At 42.7% G+C, this 22,418-nt stretch overlaps 1 protein-coding gene across 1 annotated transcript in view; it reads left to right on the top strand.

Annotated features, from left to right (window-relative positions):
* The window catches only part of GXYLT2 (glucoside xylosyltransferase 2), a 96,021-nt gene that overhangs the window by 58,418 nt on the left and 15,185 nt on the right, over positions 1 to 22,418 (top strand). The window contains exons 4-5 of the mRNA XM_053219055.1: positions 15,300 to 15,551; positions 16,680 to 16,803. Coding sequence (XP_053075030.1) covers positions 15,300 to 15,551; positions 16,680 to 16,803 — 376 coding nt within the window. The remainder of the gene's footprint in view (positions 1 to 15,299; positions 15,552 to 16,679; positions 16,804 to 22,418) is intronic.

Raw genomic sequence — 22,418 nt, 5'->3', positions numbered from 1 at the left:
CAGTCGGTTGGGCGTCCGACTTCAGCTCAGGTCACGATCTCGCGGTCCATGAGTTCGAGCCCCGCGTCGGGCTCTGAGCTGACAGCTCAGAGCCTGGAGCCTGCTTCCGATTCTGTGTCTCCCTCTCTCTCTGTCCCTCCCCTGTTCATGCTCTGTCTCTCTCTGTCTCAAAAATAAATAAACGTTAAAAAAATTTTTTTTTAATAAATAAAATAAAATAAAATAAGGGGGTGAAACTTTAACCAGAAACGAGATGTTTGCATGTTTCAAAGCATTTCCTCCAGAATATTTGGCAATTATGAAGCAGGAAATAATATGTTTATTGCAGAGAATATTGGGAGACAGTACCTTAACCAAGTGATCAAGGTTCACATCACTAGTAATACATATCAACATCATATACGCCCAGATATGATACACTGAGAAGGGCACTTCACCTCTGCTGTGTTCTTCCCAATGATGCATAATCTCAGTCTAATCATGAGAAAACACCAGACAGCAAATTGAGTGACTTTTACCAAGTGGTTGACCACTACTCTTCCAAGGTGTCAAGATCATGAAAAGACAAGGAAAGACTAAGGAAAAGACAAGGAAAGATTGGAGGAAATTAGGAAAACGTACCAACTCAATGCAAGGTGGGATCCTTGATTGAATTTTGAACCAGAAAAGGGACATTAGTGGAAAAGCTGCTAAAATCAGAGTCAATTCTATAGTTTTAAGTTAGTAGTGTTGTACAAGGTTAATTTCTTAGTTTTGACAAGTTCTCTGTCATGTCACACGTCAACACAGCGGAAGCTCAGTGATGAGTACGTGGGAACTCTCTGGACTCCTTTTGAAACTCTTTGTGAAAGTCTAAAATGGTCACAAAATGAAACATTTAAAAACACATACATACATATACGCTGGTTCCAGGTGCCGACGCCAGACCTAATAATTCAGAATCTGGGGGTAGGGACCGGGGATCTGCATTTTAAACAAACTTCATCAATGATTCTCAGGTACACGGAGGTTCGAGAACAACTACTCTGTGACTAACCACATCCACCAGTCACATTGTGAGCATGTACGGTTAGCATTAGGTGAAAATCAGCATGAGCCTTGGTATCAAAGAACCCTGGTTTCACTCTGCCATTTTTCAGCAGTGACCTTGGGTACGTTATTCAAGCTCATCTGTTAAATGCGGGTAATAATACCACCTTAGCAAGGTTTTTGAGGTACCATTGTATATGAAATGCCCAGAAGGATGCTTAACATGCAATGGGTATTGAGTAAACAAAGGGATTACTTTATTTTTCCTTTACATTTGTAAATTAGTTTATTGACAAAAAAAAAAAAAAATCTGTGGATTCATTATTTCATAGAGTTCTGTGACCTTGGGCAAGTAACTTGACCTCTCTGTGTCTCAGTTTCCTCATCTATAAATAGATAATACTATTATTATCTACTAATACTACTAATAATACTAATACTACTACCTATTAGGTTGAGCTGGTGGAACAGGGCTTCGCACATAGTGCTATATGAGTGTTTATAATTATTATAATTATTTAGCCAGAATAGTATCTTACCTACCTAATTATTTTATGGGATTATTGTTTACATGGGTCTCAGGCTATTATTACCCCTTCTGATCAGTTTTCATTCTTCAGATTTCCACCTCTCTTTACTAGAGGACCTCGCAGATTACCCAGACGTTGGTGGAAGTGTTCATTTTTATTCAGCTTTCTCTCTTTCCTCAAAAGTTCTTGTCTCTGTAATAGCCTGTTTCAATATAGGTCCAGTGTGCATTTTTTTCAAAAGGAATGTGAAAGAATGGTGGAGGAAAAGGGTACTTATTTTTACTTATTTTTATCAAATTGCAGATTTATGTTGCTGTGTACTTTCCTTTTTTCTTTTCGTTTGGAGACTTTGGAATTTTGGTCCCAGCGCGGAAGGTCCAGAAAACCTTAGAAACTCTGTTCCATCCAGTTGATCTTCCTGTAGAATGAGAAGGGGCAGGGGTCACCAAACATTTTCCCAGAATCTGCTCACCCACCCCCCTCCCCATCCCCACAGGGGAAGACTTTCTGTTAAGAGAGCTGGAGTCAGGTAGCGGAGGGGTTGCTCTCTCTTGCTCTTTTCTTGCCCCGAGATGTCCTCTTGGTCAGCTTTGATAGACATCTTGCCTGGAGGAGAATGTGCTGTACGACTGATATTTCAAAACAAGAAGAGAAGAAAAGGACAGGGACCTGATTGAACTGTGGAAATGAAAGAATGAAAGAATACCTTGGAAAAATGCCTGGAGTATATTTGGCTTAGGGAAGTGAAAATTCACCAAGGTAGAAATAGGTTAAGTAACCCCACAGAGTACATTGTGTAAGCCGCACTTTAATTGCAAAGGCGTGCTAACAGTGCCTGTGTTTCCCTTTCCCCTGTTTTTAGGGGGAAAAGGGAATATATATCTTTTTTACTGTAAGATATATGCAATATAAAATGCTTTTAACCACTGGAACTGTGTTTAAGCCTCCAGTGCTGTGGCCCTGAGTACATGCAGGGCTGTGCACCGCCATCCGTCTCCAGAGCTGTTCCATCTTCCCACACTAAAATAGCGTCTGCCTGGGGCGCCTGGGTGGCTCAGTCGGTTGAGCATCCAGCTTCGGCTCAGGTCATGATCTCACAGTTTGTGGGTTCGAGCCCCGCGTCGGGCTCTGTGCCGACAGCTCACAGCCTGGAGCCTGCTTCCGATTCTGTGTCTCCCTCTCTCTCTGCTCCTCCCCCACTCATGCTCTGTCTCTCTCTTTCCTTCTCAAATAAATAAAAACATTAAAAAAAATTAAAATAGTGTCTGCCTTTCCTGTGCCTTTCCACAGGAGCACCATTTCTTCAATCATGATCTGATTTAGTAAATACAAGGTCTGTGCCTTGCTGATTCTGACTAGATGGATTGTGGCTATTTTAGTCATAAGCAGGTCTCTTATTTTTCATATGCATAGATGTCTTTTTCACCTGGCCAAAAAACATTTCTTTTTTTCTACTTCTTGAAACCTTGTCCTTTCCTCCTCTCTGTTGCCCCCTCCTGCTCTAACCCTCTTTACATGTTTTTACCTTCTTCTGATTATCGTTGATGGCATTTTCCAAAGGCTCCCTCTCTAGAGTTTGGTTCTACTTGGATCTGAATGGCTCCTTTGTCTTTCCTTCTGTTCTGTCCTCCCCCCTCTGGTTCCTTTACCTTTCCTTCAGTTTTAAGGACGTTGTAGAGATGCTTGAGAGGTAAGGGAATGGAATTATATGCTTAGCCCCTAGCTGTCTTATATTATATGCTTAGACCCCTTGGGTCTTCGAGACTTCATTTGCTCACAGACCATCTCATTTCTCAGGACCTGTCTTATCCACCGATCAGCCTTAAAGCATTTCAAGTTTTATAGTGGTTCTGATGCAGGTCAGCAGTTGAATTCCTTAGTTTCTGTAAATATTTATTGGATGCCTAATCTCTATATCAGGCATTGTGCTAGGTACATGGGCTTCAGAAGTTAAGTAGACACAGAGGGTCTTGCCCTCACAGAGCTTCTATTCTAATCAGGGAAGCAAGCAGTAAATGAGAAAATAATTCAACAAAGGCCACTGGTGTAAGAAGTGGTGGGAAAGGGTTCTTAGGTGTTGTGATGAGGAGACTGGGAAGGGGGAAGGGTGGGCGTTCTCCAGGAAGCCTTACTGGGGAGGTACCATCTGAGCTCGGATCTGAAGGATAAGTCAGAACTGGGTGTTCTAGAACAGTGAGTGGAAAGCTCTGCTTCCCATGGGGGAAGGCTTCACTGACAGGCCAGGGAAGTTGCTTATTCCCAGTCACAGAAACTCAATGGAGCTTTATGGACAGGCTCCAAAGGAGGGGAGAAACATCAAATCATTGCTAACTTATTTACAACAGCACGTATGATCTGGGAACGTCATCCATTTTCACACTAATCATAGTTCTGATTTTTTAAGCAATTATCTAAAACAATAGCTCACAAACCTTGAAACTGACAAAAGCATCAGAGGCTGCACATGTATTTCATAGCCAATAAACATGCTCTTTTTTAAAGAATTTTTTAATGTTTTATTCATTTTTGAGAGAGAGAGCAAGCAGGGAAAGGGCAGAGAGAAGGGGGACAGAGGATCCAAAGCAGGCTCTGTGCTGATAGCAGAGCACCCAATGTGGGGCTCAAACTCATGAGCGGTGAGACCGTGACCTGAGCCAAATTCGGGTGCTCAACTGACTGAGCCACCCAGGTGCCCAAATAAACATGCTCTTTTTGAGCATATTTGGAGACTTTATCTTCTTTACCTCAGATGTCAAGAACTTAGGGAATGTAGTGAGAGAACATTCCCAAAGCTGATTCCTTGGTAAGTAAGAAGTCCCCAGTTTCCATTTATTTTCCTTTTGAAAGAAGAGATTTATTTGTTAGTGCCTGTCTCAGCAAAGACTTAAGACTCCGACAGAGGAGACCTTGGCCGTATGTAGGAAGAGAATCAAGAGCTTATTGGCTCTGTAGTAAGTTATTTCACTCCCCAGCCTCTGCTGACTTTGACAGTAACAGAGTGGTAATGAAAAGTTTAAGACCCTGAAGCCAGAAAAACCTTAGGTTAGGCTAGGAGGTGAAAGAACACCACTGATAGAAGACGAGGTTGGAGGTGAACAGAGCATGTCCATTCTCCAGGGCCTTTTATGGGCGATGGTATGTCTGTGGCTACTTAAAGTTCAGTGACAAGTCTTGAGGGGGTTTAAGAAGGAAAGTGGCATCCTCTAAAGTAGATTTTTTGAAAAAGCCTCCCAAGCAGTTCATAATGGTATAAGGATCAAGCCATCGGGAAGATGTCACCCACCTAAATGAGTAACAGAACTTCCAAAGCTACAAAGCAAAAACATACTTAGACAAATAGACAAATCCACAGGCTGAGTTGGAGACTTCAACACTTCCCTTTTGCTAATTGACTGATTAATGTGAAAATGAGTGATGGTCCCAAATCATAGCTGGATTTTTTTTTTTTTTTTTTTTAGTTTTTATTTAAATTCCAGTTAGCTAACATAGAGTGTAATATTAGTTTCAGGGGTACAATTTAGTAGTTTCACACTTACAACACTCAGTGCTCATCACAATAAGTGCCCTCTTTAATTCCCATCACCTATTTCACCCATCCCCCCAACCCACGCCCCCTCTGGTAACCATCGCTTTGTTCATTGTAGTTAAGAGTCTGTTTCTTGGTTTGCCTTTCTCTCTCTTTCTCCCCCCAAGGATCATTTGTTTTGTTTCTTAAATTCCACATATGAGTGAACTTCAAAATGGATTAAAGACCTCAATGTGGGGGCGCCTGGGTGGCTCAGTAGGTTGAGTGTCTGACTCTTGATCCCAGCTCGGGTGATTTTCTCAAGGTCGGTGAGTTCAAGCCCCACATCGGGCTCCACACTGATGGTATGGAGCCTGCTTGGGATTCTTTCTCTCTCCCTCTCTCTCTGCCCCTCATGCATGCCCTCTCTCTCTCTCTTTCTCTCTCTCTCTCTCTCTCTCTCTCTCTCTCTCTCTCAAAATAAACATGGGGCTCCTGGGTGGCTCAGTCAGTTAAGCTTCTGACTCTTGGTTTTGGCTCAGGCCACGATCTCACAGTTTCATGAATTCAAGCCCTACATCGGGTTCTGTGCTGGCAGCATGGCGCCTGCTTGAGATTCTGTCTCCCTCTCTTTCTGCCCCTTCCCCATGCATGCTGTCTCTGTCTCTCTGAAATAAATTAATAAACTTTAAAATATATATTTAAGAAATAAATACGTAAATACATAAACTTAAAAAAATGTTTTGAAAAGACATAAATGTGAAGCAAGAAACCATTAAAATCCTAGAGGAGAACATAGGCAGTAACCTCTTTGACATCGGCCAAAGCAACTTTTTACTAGATATGTCTCCTGAGACAAGGGAAACAAAAGCAAAAATAAACTACTGGGACTTCATCATATCTGTTGATGTAAGTGAATTTGCAGTAATTTCACAATTCTCTACCCCTTCTTTAATGTCTGGAGGTAAAACTCCATGGAGCTCCTTTGGTTAGAATAAACAAACAGAAAATCAGTATGGGTATAGAAGTCCTTGACAACAGTATCAAACCAAGTTGACAGCTACAGAACTTATAGAATACTCCACCCAACAACTGCAAAATAAACCTCCTTTTCACATGTATGGGGAACATTCACCAAGATCCACCATATGCTGGGCCATAAATTTGAGAGGACTGAAACCATGTAGACTCTGCTCTGTGACTACACGATAATTAAGTTAGAAATAAATAACAAGAGGTGGGGCACCTGGGTGGCTCAGCTGGTTAAGCGTCCGACTTCGGCTCAGGTCATGATCTCACAGTTCGTGGGTTCCAGCCCTATGTCAGGCTCTGTGCTGACAGCTCAGAGCCTGGAGCCTGCTTCGGATTCTGTGTCTCCCTCTCTCTCTGCCCCACCCCCGCTTGTACTGTGTGTGTGTCTCTCTCTCTCAGAAATAAACATTGAAAATTTTTTTTTCTGATGAATAACAAAGAAATCTGGAAAATCCCAAATGTTTGGAAATCAAACCACACACTTGTAAATAACCCATGGGTCAAAGATTAAAAATCCCTCTGGATACTCTGTGAAGAATACATTCCGGGGGCTAAGTGTGGACACAGACTAGCAAACAGACCTTTCCAGACTTCTGGGGGAGCTGTAATCATGCCTTGGAGAGGGACAGTAAAGGGTAGATTCACATGTTCTTGGAGGAAAAGCTGATGGAACTCTCTAGGGTTTGGTGCGGGCAATGTGAGTAGAAGGGGAAGCATCTGACCTTGTGTTTTCTGTCACATCATTTTTTTTTTTTAATGTTTATTTCTGAGAGAGAGAGATAGAGTGCAAACAGGGGAAGAGCAGAGAGAGAGGGAGACACAGTATCTGAAGCAGGCTCCGGGCTCTGAGCTGTCAGCAGAGTCCAATGTGGGGCTCGAACTCAGGAACTGTGAGATCATGATCCAAGCCGAAGTCGGACACTTAATGGACTGAGCGGCCCAGGCGCCCCCATGGTTCACATCATTTGACATCTCCCCTTTGGTCTCAGGATCCAGTCAGCATAGCTTCTTTTGGGGCCCTGCTCACTCTGCTAGTCTAATCGCTCACCAGCCTGGCTTTCCTGCTTTCAGCTTCAGCCCCACCTGGCACCTTGCCATCCCATTCTGCATCATGCTCTCTCTCTCTCTCAGTTGCGGACCTTTTCACATGCTGTTCCACTTACCTTTAGAACTCTTTGCCCCGCTGTTCACTTATTGCTCAGCAGAGATGTTGCTTCTTCTGGGAAGTCTTCCCTGCTTTCACCGCAGACTGGTTTAGGGGCCCTGCTGTGTGCTTCCGTGCTACCCCTGTCATCCCCCACACCTCACTTTGCTCTGCCTTTTACCTGCCTCCCCCATTAGACCTCCTTGAGAACAGAGGATATGCCTCGTTCTTTCTATACTGCTTCTACAACTGCCGCTACTGCGATAGCCAGTTACTTGTACCCCACACTGTGAATCAAGGATCTTAGCCCTTGAGCATGGACTGCCAACATTGACCGAGTGCCTGCTATGTGTTTGCCACACACTTCGCACGCCCCGTCTCATTTCATCATCCCAGCAGTGCTATGAAGTGGGCTACCTATGCCCCTCACAGGATGAGAAACTGAGGCTTAGGAGGCGTCAGTGGCTTGCCCAAGACCACACACTTAGTAGCAGACACGGGATTTGAATTGTTTTCAAATACAGTAATCCTGTCTCATCCGCGTTTTGCTCTTTGCAGTTTCGGTTACCTTTGTTCAGCCTCAGTCAGAAGCAGGTGGTCCTCCTTCTCACATAGGGCCAGAGGTCCTCGGTAGCCTGACGGTTCGTCACAGTGCCTGTGTCACTCACTTCCCGTCATGTCATCTCATAGGCGTTTTATCATCTCACATTGTCATAGAAGGGTGAGGAGAGTACAGTAAGATATTTTGATGCTTATTTTTATTTTTGAGGAGGGGAGGGGCAGAGAGAGACGGAGACACAGAATCTGAAGCAGGCTCCAGGCTCCACGCTGTCAGTACAGAGCCCGACACGGGGCTCGAACCCACAAGCCATGAGATCATGACCTGAGCCGAGGTCGGACACTTAACGGACTGAGCCACCCACGCGGCCCTAAGAGAGACAACAGTCACGTAACTTATTACAGTATATCATAATAATTGTTCCATTTTATTATTAATTATTGTTAGCCTCTTACTGTGCCTAATTTATAAATTAAACTTTATCAGAGATATATACACACAGGAGAAAACACAATATAAATAGGGGAATAGGGGACTCAGTATTATCCACCGTTTCGGGCACCCACCAGGGGTCTGGGAATGTATCCCTCCTGGACGGGGGGGGGGGGGGGGGGGGGGGGGTGGGGGTGGGGGGGCACTACTGTAATTAGACTTCAAACCCAAAGCTTGTAACCGCCAAATTGTACTGTCAAAGTCAGAACAGGACTGGAGCAAAACAAACTTGAAGGTAAGCTGTTGAGCCCTTGAGAATTTTGTTGCCTGTGGCCAGCCTCTTGTCCTCACAAAGCACAAGGAGCCAGCAGGTTGAGGCGGTGAATGGAGCAGGTCCAGGAGTGCCCATTACACCCGCAGGATCGTGTACAAATAGCTATTGTGTGCTTCCTATCTGCCCCACTTTCCTAAGAAAACAAAGGCCTCATTTCTAGCACTGACTGATTTCCATAAGGGAATTAGAATGGCTAATTTTACATCCTTTCGGTAAATATTCCTCTTCCCGTTATATCATGGCCAAATGATCTTCTTCAAATTAATACCCGCAATCATTGCTGCAGAATTAGCCTCCAGAGACACACTGTTACAGAAAGAGTGAGGTGTTTTTTTTTTCCTTTTCTCCTGGTGTTTTGTTGTTTTTTTCAGATAAAGAGTAAAAAGGCCTTCTGGACTTGTTTTCCCTCAAGGTAATAAGTAGATTATGATATGAGAAAGTTCAAAAACTTCGTTTCTTCTCTGCCTGACTCTGTGTGAGAGGGTTTTTGTGGTTGACGTGTTTTGAAGGGCTGTGGGCATTGCTAGGAATGGTGGCTAATTGCACTTGACGCCTGACGAGGGAGAACAAGAGCCTTCTTACAGTAACAGCACTGTTAGTTATGGAGTACTTACTGTCCACCAGCCATGGTACCACGTACCTCGTGTGTGTTGTTTCTCTGGGTCGTGAGGACAACCTGGGGACAAGGGTGGTGGTGGTGATACTGCTTTACAGTTTTTACAGATGGGGAACTGAGGCCTAGAAAGCCTGAGGATCTTGTCCAAAGTCACAGGGCTAGGAGGTCATCCTGCCAGGAACTGAACTCACAAATACCAGACTCGAGATTTTAAGGACTGTCCCTTCTCCGAAGTGTATCGTTAGGGCTGCTTCTGTGTGTCTGTTTGGATATAGGGCCTACCTACCAAAACTCTAAATGCTTAGTTTAATAAGCTCACGCCCTTGTAAACACCACTGTGGTCAAGCACTAGATGATTTGACCATTGTCCCAGACACCCCCCATCCATGTATCCCCTCCCAGGAGCACCCATGGGCTTCTTTACATTTCAGGGAGCGCTGATGCAGAGGAGGGAGTGAAGGAACTAGGCTTCAACGGTACAAATGGGCCGTTGCCCTGCGAGGGCCAGACAGGTAACTCGGGAGTGACACATATCAAGTGGCATCTCAGTTAAAAGTGACTCTGTGGTACCTTTTGTTCAGGTTAAAATCCTTGGAGTTGCACTTGACTTTTCCCTTGTCTCACATGACACGTAGAGTCCATCAGGAAATCCTGTTGGCCTGTCTTTAAACTACATGGAGGATTCAACCACTACTCCCTTGCTGGGTTGCCACTACGCCGTCACATCTCAACTGAATTATTAAAATGGTGTCCTGGGGCTCCTGGGTGGCTCGGTCGGTTAAGCGTCCGACTTCGGCTCAGGTCATGATCTCGCGGTCCGTGAGTTCGAGGCCCGCGTCAGGCTCTGTGCTGACAGCTCAGAGCCTGGAGCCTGTTTCCGATTCTGTGTCTCCCTCTCTCTCTGCCCCTCCCCTGTTCATGCTCTGTCTCTCTCTGTCTGAAAAATAAATAAACGTTAAAAAAAAAAATTAAAAAAATAAATAAATAAAAATAAAAAAAAATAAAATGGTGTTCTAACTGGTCTCCCTGCTTCCCCTGCATATTGCAGTCATCTGTTCTCAGTGCAACATCCACAGTGACCATCTCTCTGAGTCAGATCGTGTCACCCCTCTGTTGAATCTCGTCAGTGGCTTCCATGTCATTCAGGGTAAAAGCGAAAGTTCTTCCCAGGGCAAACAAAGCCCTAAGTGGCCCACGTACCTCTCTGTCTCCTTCCCTGACTCTTCTTCCGTGTGTTGGCCCTGGTCCAAGCACACTGGTCCCCAGCTGTTCTGGAAGTGTGCCAGCCTGCTTTATTCCCATTTGCTCACCCCTTCTGAGCAACACTTTCTCTCCAACCCGATTCAAAATTGCAAACTCCCTGTGTTCCTGGTACCCCTGGTCCCTTTCCCTGCTTTATTCTTCTCCTGCTTACATACTACATCATCAATATAATGTATCTTATTTATTATCGGACTCCCTCATGAAGGCAAAGATTTTTGTCTGTCTTGGTCACTGCTGGTCACCCCTGGCACCTAGTGGACCCTCCATAAATATTTATTGTATAAATGAGCAGAAAATGCAAGGAGTGCCTGTAAACCAGCACCAGCAGATTTTTCCCTTGTAGGATGCAGGCTGTTCTTGCTGGGGCCATCGACTTCTTTTAAGACAGAAATGCAGATATTTTTGAGAAATCTTCAGTTTTTAAAAAATGTTGGCAACTAAATCAATTTTTTCAAAAGGCTATGTATGAAATTTTCTTAAAAATCCATTCATTGGCTGAATTTGACCCACAGGCCTTAGTTTGCAATCTGTAGTGTAAGTTGAACTGGCTTTGCTTTTTGTAAAAAAATTTGTTTTAATGCTTTATTTATTTTTGACAGAGAGAGAGAGAGAGAGAGAGAGAGAGAGAGAGGGAACAAGCGGGGGAGGGGCAGAGAGAGAGGAAGACAAAGAAACTCAAGCAAGCTCCAGGCTCTGAGCTGTCACCACAGAGCCCGACTCAGCTCACAAACCATGAGATCATGACCTGAGCAGAAGTCAGATGCTTAACCGACTGAGCCACCCAGGCGCCCCTGGCTTTGCCTTCTTAACTGAAGACTTGCAAGTTTTCCAGAATTAGCAGCCAGAAAATGTATTCCTAAATTTTTCTTCCGTGTCCCTTGGTCCTACTCCAGGAAGCACGTCTCCAGAATCACACATCACCAGAGGAGGGGTTAGATATGGCTTGGAGAAGGTTTGTAGAGGGTTTCCACCTATGAAGCATTCGGATCTGGGGCCTGCGTGGGTGCCATCTGGTGGTGCCAGCATTGGAATCCAAGTGTCCTTAAATGTTCGTCACTGGTCTTCCAGATACGCATCACTTCTTGCCATAGTGCATGATCCCAGGCAGTCCTCCAGGGCAAGACTTGCAAGAAAATAAGAACTAAAATGAATTGCAAGGCTGAAACCCTGAGGTGTGCTCCGTGTAGGCCCAGACCCTGAAGTGAGATAAAAAAGGCATCCTCTTACCTTGCTGGTTGAAGTCCAAAGGGGTCCACTTCTAGAGAAGTAGTTTGGCAATGTGTATCACGCGTACAAATGCATGTACTCTTTGACTAAGGAATTTACCCTACAGAGAAACTCATGTGTGTTGGAAATGAGTTAAGATGAGGAGGTTTCTCACTGTGACACTTTTTTTTCATAACAAAAGCTTGAAAACGACCTAAATGTTCTATAACATGTAAGTAGTTAATAATAAGTAAAAAACAATAAACAAAATCTTTGTGTGCCGATACGTCAAGTCCTCCTGCATGACTGTTTTATTTATTTATTTTTACAGCAGGCCGATAACATTGTGTATGCTCTGCTACCATTTGTAGCATGAAAGGGGATTGTACATGCATAGCTCTATACATGCATAAAATATCTCTGGCACAGCAAAGGGCAGTCCGTTATCAGCGGTTACCTCTAACAAAGGGAGTTGGTGACAGAATCACAAGGAAGAATAAACTGTCAATAAATTTACTTCAGGATATTTTTATTTTGAACTGTGTAAATATTTACTACATTAAAAAGAAATGCCAGGGTACCTGGGTGGCTCAGTTGGTTAAACAGCCAAGTCTCTGTTTTGGCTCAGGTTATGATGTCACAGATTCATGAGCTCAAGCCCCACCTGGGGCTCTGTGCTGACAGCGTGGAGCCTGCTTGGGATTCTCTCTCTCCCCTCTCTCTCTTTGCCCCTCCCACACTCGTGCTCATTCCGCGCCCCCCCCCAAATAAATAAATAAATAAATAAACCAACAAACTTGAAAAAAATTAAATTAAAAAAAGGAGAAAAAGAAATGCCTTATTATGTGCTTAGAAATTTCCCTAGAAAGGCACCTATTGTAGTGTTGTTTCTAATAATAAAAAACGGGAGCAGTCTTTCATATCAAATAATTGGATGTGGGTTAAGTAAAAATTTTACCCTATGTGAGTTTATTCTCATTTTATAAATTTCTGTTACAACTTTTTTTGCCTTTTTCTCTCTTGATTAAAGATATTGCCTGTAACTTCATGTTGGAATATGTCCATTCTTCAGATCTTTTTAGTTTTTTTTTTTTCCAGACCTTCTTCAGAAGAGTCTTTTTGTTTTCTTCTTTTTTGTTTTGATGAGGAGTGGTAACATTTTGAAGAAGAAAGTAATGATAACTTTAATAAAAATGATTAAGGCCAAGAAAAAAATTAGGGTGATCAAGTCAGCAAGCTTATCACTTCTTAGCCTTTTGGCTAAGATCAAGTGCAAATAACCAAGCTTGATTCTTTTGGGCAGATGACTGCATAACCCTTAATTTATTAAAACATTACATTGTGAGCTTTTATTCAGGCCTTATTAGATAATCAGCCATAAAGAGAAATTTGTACTATTTCACATGGGTTTAAATAGGTTTCTCTTCCTCTCGAATTCTGTAATTCTAAGTTAGCTTTATATTGGAACACCATACAGTCTCTTTTCCCTGAAAACACATTCTAGAAAGTGACTTAATCTTGTTTTAACCTTATTAGCCCAAATGCAGCCATCATTAGCATTATTTGACATATGAACTTGGGCAGAGCCCTTTATTTTGCTTTAGTTTTTCTTCCCAGTAAAATAAATTGGCAGAATGTTGAGCCCTTGGGATTGTGTTGGACATGCAAGACATCATAATTGTATTTACATGTAGTTCATAATTTTTATCACAACATGCATTTACTAATACTTTTGTAGAGAGTTTGCCCTTGCTCCAGCGTACTCTGGAACTGTAATTAAAAAAAAAAAATTATCAAACAGAGACTGATCTGTGGCAAATTTTTTTACCTTTCCATGGGAAAATAAGAAAAAATAAGGATAAGGTAGGGGAGTTTTTAAGTTTGTGTGTTCAATTCGAAGGATTCATCTTAATTCTAAAATCGAGATTGTCAAGTTGTTAAGTTGGATGTCAAGATAATCTTTTAAGAAATGATAGGTGATCATTATTATTATTAATTTTTTTGTTATCATTATTTTAATTTCATTTTATTGGTTTGTAAAATCTATTCCTCTACTAGATGAGAAAGAAAGCTGAATCCTGTGGCTGATCACGTAAGCTCTGAAATCATTCAAATCTGAAATCTGCATGATACCTACATCATACAGTGCACATACATGTTCATCAGTTTTAAATATTGGAGATTCCAATGGAATATTGTCTTAGTCGGCTTGCCGTAACAAAATACCATAGATTGGGTGGCTTAAACCACAGAAATTTCTTTTCTCATAGGTCTGGCGGCTGGAAGTCAAAGATCAGGGTGCCAGCGTGGTCGGGTTTTAAGTACCTCTTCCTGGCTTGAGGCACTGCTTCTCATTATTTTCTTTCATGATAGACGGAGACCAAGGTGTCTGGCCTCTCTTCTTATAAGGGCACTCATCCCTTCATGAAGACCCCACTCTCATGACCTAATTGAACCTTAATTTCCTCCCATAGGCCCCATCTACAAATACCATCACGTTGGGGGTTAGGGCTTTAGCATGTGAATTTTGAAGATACAGACATTCACCCCAATGCAAGTATCACTATGGTAGTAGGTGTTGTGGTGCTCTTTGGATAACATTAGGCCAGGGATACAGGAATATTCAAATCCTTCCTTAATTAAGCTACCACTAAATTTGGGGAATAATGGCAAAACAAGGCAAATAACACTATTACTAACTAAGGCTTTGAAATCTCTAACTCCAAGGCAAAACTCTGGTAAGCAAAGCAGTTAGGACAGGAGAATTCATTTGCTTTATTAGATGGCTGGCTTGAAAGAACAGCAATAGAGGTTGAAATCCACAGCCCATGAGCCAAGAATGGCTTTTACATTTCAAATGGTTAAAAAAAAAAATCAAAAGATTTTGTACCATCTGAAAATTCTATAAAATACAAATTTTAGTGTCTGCAAATAAAGTTTCATTGGAACACAGCCGTGCCCGTTCCTTTATGCATTGTTGTAACTTTCATGCTACCATGGCAGACTTGTATTGTTGCCATGAAAAGAGACTGAAAGAGACTGAAAGATTTATTATCTGACCCTTTAGAGAAAAAGTTTGCCAATCCCTGATCTACAAACCATGCTTGCCAATGATTTGTTTCGCCTATTCCCGAGACTAAATCTTAGCTGAAAATGTTTATTCAAAAAGGTGCAGTTATACCCATCGGCACTAGAAGAAATGGATCCAGAGACAGAGAGTATTTACCCCAAAGCCTGGCATGAGCTAGTCTAGGGATTGTCCACTTCAGGCTGTCCAATGCCAGACCCTCATTCTAAGAAAAACTGAGAAAGACAGATGGCTTCACTGAAGGATGAAAGTACACAAGAGACCCTCAGTCCATATGCTGATGGATTGAAAGTTCAACCCTTCCCAAATACAGTCTAGGGTCCTAGAATTGAAGCAAACTAAATGAAGGTTTATCTTCCTTTGAGTCTCTACCCTTCAATTAATGTGTATCCTTGGAGTCAAAGGAGGAATGGAAGCTAAGAGTGGTACCACCCTTTCTGCAATTCAGCCTTGACCAGTGAAATTGATGGCACTGTTGACATATCAGGCTACTTCCTCTGTTTCTGATTTGTTTTTGTTTTGGTTTCTCTCCCCTCCCCCCCCCCCACCAAACACATAAAGGTGATTTTAAAGGATGTGGATTCACTTCTCTATGTGGACACCGACGTTCTCTTTCTGAGACCTGTCGATGACATATGGAAGCTTCTGAGGCAGTTTAATGCCACCCAGCTTGCAGCCATGGCCCCTGAGCATGAAATCCCCAAGATTGGCTGGTACAGCCGCTTTGCTCGGCACCCTTTCTATGGCTCTGCGGGAGTTAATTCAGGAGTCATGCTGATGAATTTAACTCGTATAAGAAGTGCCCAGTTTAAGGTAAGGAAATACTTTATATTTCATGTTTAAAATTCGGGATTTTGTCATTTCAACAGTGATGTTCCTAGATTGTCAATGTACTGCTTTTGGAAGTAAGGCGCTTGTAGGTGAGGAAGGAAGGAGCCAGGGAAGAGGAAAATATTTGCAAAGTTATGAAATGTTTGTTCAGGAAGAGCCCAGGTGTTTATGGTATTTAAAGCTACAGCACAGTTACTATTGAAGAATGTTATGTTGCATTTCTGAATTCTATAATGTTTGAATTCTGTGTTTACCCAAAGCTTCAAAAACCATGGAAAATTTTGTGAAATTATCCTAGGGATGTATTTACATATGTATACAGAGATATTTGTACAAGGCTGCTCATGGCCTCATCTTTTATCCTAGTAGAGAACTGGAAAGAACTTAAATGAACCTCAGTAGAGAGCTAGTCAATTAAAAAAAATCCTCTAATTAAGAAGTAGATCAATCTATAGGTAAGATACATAAGATCTCTAAAAAGATATTAAGGGAAAAAAGTTAAAATGCAACAAAGCATGGTACCATAAGTATGATCTCTTTTATGGCTTAGAAATTTCCAGAAGGAATACCTAATAGAATACCTGATTGTTAACCGTGGATATTTCTGGGAAGAGTGGGGGTGGAAATGGTAGGAGGATGGAGGAAGAATACTTTTACTTTTTAATTTTATCTTTGTGTGCTATTTGAATATTTAGTCTATAAATGTGTTGCTTTTATTTTAAAAGTAAATTATGTTAAGACAAGGAGAAGGTGTTTTCCCTTAGATACCTTAACTCTGCCATCTGTATTTTGTTCCTTCCTCTCTGAGGAAGGAATTAAGCATAAGAAAGAGAGTTTCAATTTGGGCATAGTTTTCTGAGTGGAAACTATAGCCCCAACTAGTGGTTCCTGGCCCATCTAGTATCTATGTGCTACCCCATCTGGCAAAACTCTACAGTTTCCAGCCCTAGTTTTGCTTTGTCCTATGTCTTGAGGCCAGCAGGACCCCTCCTATTTGCTTCATAGGGGGATTTGGGGGATTTGGGGGATTTGGGGTCCTCTTCACTGTTTCTCAGTGGACAAAATGTATTTGCTTTGCCTCAGCCATTCTAATGGTTGTCTCTTTTCCAGAACAGCATGATTCCAACAGGCTTGGCTTGGGAGGACATGTTGTACCCTCTGTACCAGAAGTACAAGAATGCCATCACATGGGGAGACCAGGATTTATTAAATATTATTTTTTATTTCAATCCAGGTAGGCTCTCTTGCGAGAATGCCCTTTGTGTAGGAGTCCGCCCACCTCGCCCCTCAGAGTGCATTCCAGCCTGGTCTGCTATTGACTGAGCCTGAATTGTGCCTGTGTCCCCTATGAAGTGCGTCCTTTCATTCACCCCCTGGGCTTCTCCCAGAGGCGGCCCACACACTTCTGACACAAAAGGCCAAATGTTGAAACCTCCAACACTGGACTCCGTTTTTTGAGAATATCTTTTCGATTTTTGTCACACCATTCTTCTAAGAAGTGTGGTCCAAACTAATGGCAGGGCACAGAACTGAATGACAACATTATAGGCTAGGCACGAGGCCTTCCACAGCTGAACAATGGCTAGATTGAGGGGAATTGATTTCTTGAGATCCCTACAGTTAAGTGACTTGTCTGGGAGTTAAATGAGCCTAAAATAAGGACTTAGATTCCCCAGTTCCTTTTTCTTTTCACGGGAGGCAAAAGATGTTCTTAGATTGTTACATCAGTGATTTGGCGGAGTTGGGGGACGGAGGGAGAAGAACATTTCTGATCTATGTTTCTTGGCTGTTGTCGACACCTAAAACTAATAAAATTTCCCTCTTTCTTCTTCGCTAAAACCATTATTTATGTTGTTAAAAATCAAAACCATGTTTTCTCCTTGAGAAAGACCTTTGGGGGAAAAAAAGGGCACTCCTCACCTGGACCTATTCCATCCATTTCTTTGCCTTTAAAAAATCCTGAAGTAGAGACTCCTGTTTATAAAGACTTCTTTTTGTCTGTCTTGTCACCTTGGAATCACCTACTTTGTACTTGAAATTGTTTTTAAACAAAACTCTGAACTAAAACCTAATGTCGTATGTCGTTGGATCTAAATGGAGCAAATCCTGGAAAAGAAAAAAAAGCAGATTGAAACTGAGTTTCTGGGGAAAATTCCCACTAGTAATTCATTGATGAAGGGAATGTCTTGGCCATTCACTGGTGGCCTGTTTTAATCCATTTCCCTCTGACAGTAACAGGGAATTTAAGGTCTGTATCTCCTCCTTTTCTTCATAAGCAGATTTCATCTTTTTTTCTAGGTGTTGATGTATTAGTTAGGACTCTTGGTTGCATATAAAAGATCCCCCAAGTTAGCCCAAGCACAAAGGATACTTTTTTATAAGCAAACTGATGTCTGCTAGAAATCAGGGCGGGAAGGCCAGCAGGCTCAGCCCGGGACATGAAGCAGGACGGGGAAATTGATGAGGATCCCAGGTCGGACTTGCTTTCTCCCACTGACGTTGTTTATTCTTCTCGTTGTGGACCTCATTCTCTGCTCCTCAGGCCTCAAAGTAGAGTACCAAGGCTTCATACTCCAGGTGCAGCCACATGAAAGGATTAACCCCCAATTCCATCCCAATTCCAAATTCCCAGGGGGAGAAAGCAGATGGTTCCAGCTAGGCCAGGAGCATGGAGCTGAGAAATCATGGCTGACATTTATTATTTACTAAATGCCAGGTGCTATTCTAAGCATTATCTTCTTTAATCCTCAAAACCACCCGAGAATATAATCCCCATTATACAGACAAAGATACCAAGGGACAGAGAGTTTGTTCGATAATTTGCAGCACTGCTAATGAGTGACGGAGGAGGGGTACAAACCCAGGCCACTCCCAACTTCAGCCCTATGGGTTTGGGAGAGAGGGGAAATTCTAAACAAGGGGAATCCTACAGAGCTGGGCAGACATGCCAAAATGTATCTCTCCACTGAATTATTTGTCCTTTAAATATTGCAATTTTCCCTCTATAATGTGGCTAAAACTATCTTTTACAAGCCCATCTGTACATACTTCCAAATAGGAATTCAAAAGATTCGCACAATTTCCTCCCCAGAAATCCTCTTAGCCTGTTGCAGATTATTTGAGGACGTGATCAGTGAGTAAATAATACTTGAAGGCAGTTGTAAGCAGCTTTGCAATTAGACAGGAGCCCTTGCCTTTAATTGGAGCTGAAAACCAGCTGGTTTTCTCTGTGCTCCCCATCGTAAATCCATTGAGTACTTGAACATTATAAAATAATTTTTCAAGTTGTTCTAAACCCTGGTTCTGAGCAGGACCAATAACCAAGTTTTCTAGCTTTAGATCGGCAAATTACTAGGTAACTCCTTGATTATTCTTTGTCACCTGCATTGGATCTTCCTTTTTCATACCTTTTTCAGGTGCTTTATTAAACATGAGATCTTTGAACTGAAATCCATTGATATCTTTCACATTATAAGCCTTTTCTTTGTTTATATGGGTTGCGATCACTCTCTCTAAACCCGAAAACTATTTTGAAAAAAGATGTGTCACCTTTATCCCTAGAAAGGAGAGAGGGAGAGGAGATTGGCCCCAACACAGGATATAAACATACTTGCTATTATGGTTCTGTAAGTTGCCATGGACAAAGAAGCAATGCACAAAAAACCTGAACACATGTCTGGAACATTACTCTTATAGCCTCCTGTAGTCAATAATACCACTTTTTAAAATGTGTGGTTTTTTTTTTAATGTTTATCTATTTATTTTGAAAGAGAGAATGGGAGAAGGGGCAGAGAGAGAGAGAATCCCAAGCAGGGCTCCACGCCATCAGCATAGAGCCTGATGCGGGGCTCAAACCCATGAACCGTGAGATCATAACCTGAGCTGAAATCGAGAGTCAGACGCTTAACGAACTGAGCCACCCAGGTGCCCTTTAAAATGTGTTATAGTCAGGCCAGCTAAGGAAGGGACCAGGGGACGGTCCTGGGAACACATGGGGCAGATTGTGCTACGCCTCCTGGGAATCTGCTAAGGACCAAAGCTGATTTCTCTATCCCTCAGAGGCCCCAGGATCTCTGCTGTCCTTGCTTCTCTCCATGCCTACCTGATTCCATTCTATTTCTCAGCATTCTCTTTATATGTGGCCCAGCCTAACAAGCCCACAGCCAATGATGATGCATATTTGGTAACAGCCCCCTATGTTTCCTAATTCACATTCTTGAAGAGAGAGAGAAACCAAGGAGAGAGAGAAAGAGAGACAAATTTGCCCAGCCCAGCCTATAACTGATTTCCAGCCCAGCTGAAACTTAGTTCTTTTTGGATAGGGAGACCACCCACAATCTGGTCATCAGGAGCCAGAAGAGCAAGGCCTTGTGGCATTTTCCTTTCTCAGACATGAGCCCCTAGGTCTCTCCTTTCTTCGGGAATAATTTTCATAAAGGTGGGCTGTGCGCAGGGAAGGAAGGAAATGAAACCAGCCAAGTATAGACAACGAGGCAAGGCACTCAGCCAGATAGTAACAGTAGGAAGCTGCCCACCGGGAGAGGGAAGAGCTGAAATACCCCTGGAATATACCCAGGTTGTCATGGGCTCTACATAGGGTAGTTGAGTGAGGGGTTTGGTGGGGCCACAGGGAGCAGGACACATACTCACATGGCACAGGTCTCTTCAGTGGCCCCATTAGGGCCTTGTTCTCACACTGCCAGGGTCACTGGAGCCCTGCATTTGAGTGTGCAGCCACCCTGGACCCTCCCCCACCCCAAGAGCTCCCAGCATCTGGCAGTGATGAGTGTGTTGCCTGAGTTGACAGCCCCCACTATCTGGTGTTAGGACTGTTCTGGGAGACTGGAAACACAAACACCTTACTGTTTGGGGAATCTGGGGGTTTCATGAGCTCTGATACAAAGCACAAGAATGAAGATTGTAGGGTCCTTATGGGAAGGGATTGTATCTACTTTTTGTCTTTCACGTGCAAGACTTCACGCCTGAAGCAGGGTTGGTCTTCAGAAGTGTTGGCTGGTTGAACACATGGATTTAAGAGAATGAAGTGAAAAAGGGAAGTGAACAGAGGAGAAAGTCCACAGGAGGGAAAGCGAGGAGAGGAAGGAGAAAGAGAAAGTAAGAGAAAGCAGAAGAACACATGTGGTAAAGGAACGTATAAGGTTCCATGCACTCATTCATTCAGCAGGTATTTTTGAGCGCCTACTATGTGCCAGCCACCATGGTGGGCACTGGGGATATGGCAGCAGACAGAATGGACAAGTTCCTCTTTTCATGATACCCACCTTTTAATTGGAAGAGGTAGCCTTCCAAAGAACAGCAGCTAGTTCCAAATCACACGTTGTGATAAATGCTATCAAGGGAACAGATGAGAGGTTGAGAAAAAGAGCCTGTCTGGAGGGAGAGGATTGCTTCTTTAGATTGTGCGATCAGGGAGGCCTTCTTGGAAGAATTAATTGCCCTTCTCTGGAACAGGGCACATTCTGGAAGAAGGAAGAAGAGGATGCTAGGAAAGCCTAGTTCCAGAATGAGACAGTAAAGAAACAAAACTAAAAAATGAAAATAACTGTTAATGATGCAATCCAACAGCCTCCATTCTGTTGGTAATATAGCAAATGAGGAGTAAGCCTGTTTCACCATGAAGTGAAGATGACCAGGCACTGAGCTCTTCCATAATCTTAGAGATCTCAAGAGTACGAAATAATCAGAAACATAAGGAACAATCAATTCACACAGTACTTTGCAAATAGGAGGCTCTGGAAATAAATGTAGACCCCTGAAGGGATCACTAACGGACTCCAGAGCCATAGATAATCAGTTAATGAGCTTCTTTATCTATGTAAAATGAGAGGAAAATAGCAAAGACTCAGGGCTTAAACAGGGCTTGGCTTGGAAAAATATTTTAAAATAAATTGCAGTGGTTTAAGGCTCTGGGGATTTGGAATTTTAAAACCACTCACCGTATTATTTCCCGAGCAGCAGAAAGTAACCTGGACATTTCCCCATGCTATCATTTTTAACCATCAGATTTTGACAGCCCTGATAATCGTGCTTAAAATAGATCCATTTCAGAATGGTTATTGATCACATGCCAAATAACCATCATGAGTCCACTCTGCATGTTCATCAACTGATCTCCATAGGGGTTGCCTCTTCAGTCCACCCCTCTTCTCCTTCCCCCCTTAAAAAATGGAGATTGCAAAGTGTAACCCATGCAAAATTTGTGAATAAAGAGACACGTCTGTTACTTTTTAACTGCCCACTCTTGATTTTCCTTTCTTTGGGTAACAGGGCTCCAGTTTTCTCAGGGGAATTACTCTTCCCTCTCTCTCTCCCTCTCTCTCTCTTTCTGTCTCTTCACCCCCTCCCTCTCCCCCTCCCTCCCCATACCCCATTCGCTCTTGCAAGCAATCTTAGAGCCTAGTCTGCTCCTGACTCCCACTCGCCCAGTCAGACCATGTCCTCCCAACCTGACTGGGGATCCAAGAGTAGAAAGTAGCCAAGGTTGTGGAACTGGCAGCAGTCGTGAAAAGCTGACATTAATTAGTGCCCACCTCTCAGAGCCCAGGAACTGTCCCACTTCTTGACCCAGTTCAGCTTTACCTCTGATTTTATGAGCCACCCGCTCTTTCCAAAGGCAAATTCCTTTCTCTTATTCATTTTTTTCTTCAAACTAGAATCAAAGTTAGTTACTTGCAATCCACTATAGACTGATATTTCTTGAATGTTTTAGGTCAGAGCATTCTATATATGACAAGTTTGTTACCATTAACTTCCCCTTGGAAGAGACTGAATTTATCCTAGCGAAATTGAATGGCTCATCTTTTGTAAAGCACAGTCTGATTTCCAGAC

Source organism: Acinonyx jubatus, chromosome A2 (genome assembly GCF_027475565.1).
Source record: "Acinonyx jubatus isolate Ajub_Pintada_27869175 chromosome A2, VMU_Ajub_asm_v1.0, whole genome shotgun sequence".
Classification (NCBI taxonomy): domain Eukaryota; kingdom Metazoa; phylum Chordata; class Mammalia; order Carnivora; family Felidae; genus Acinonyx; species Acinonyx jubatus.
This window is presented reverse-complemented; position numbering and strand designations above follow the sequence as displayed.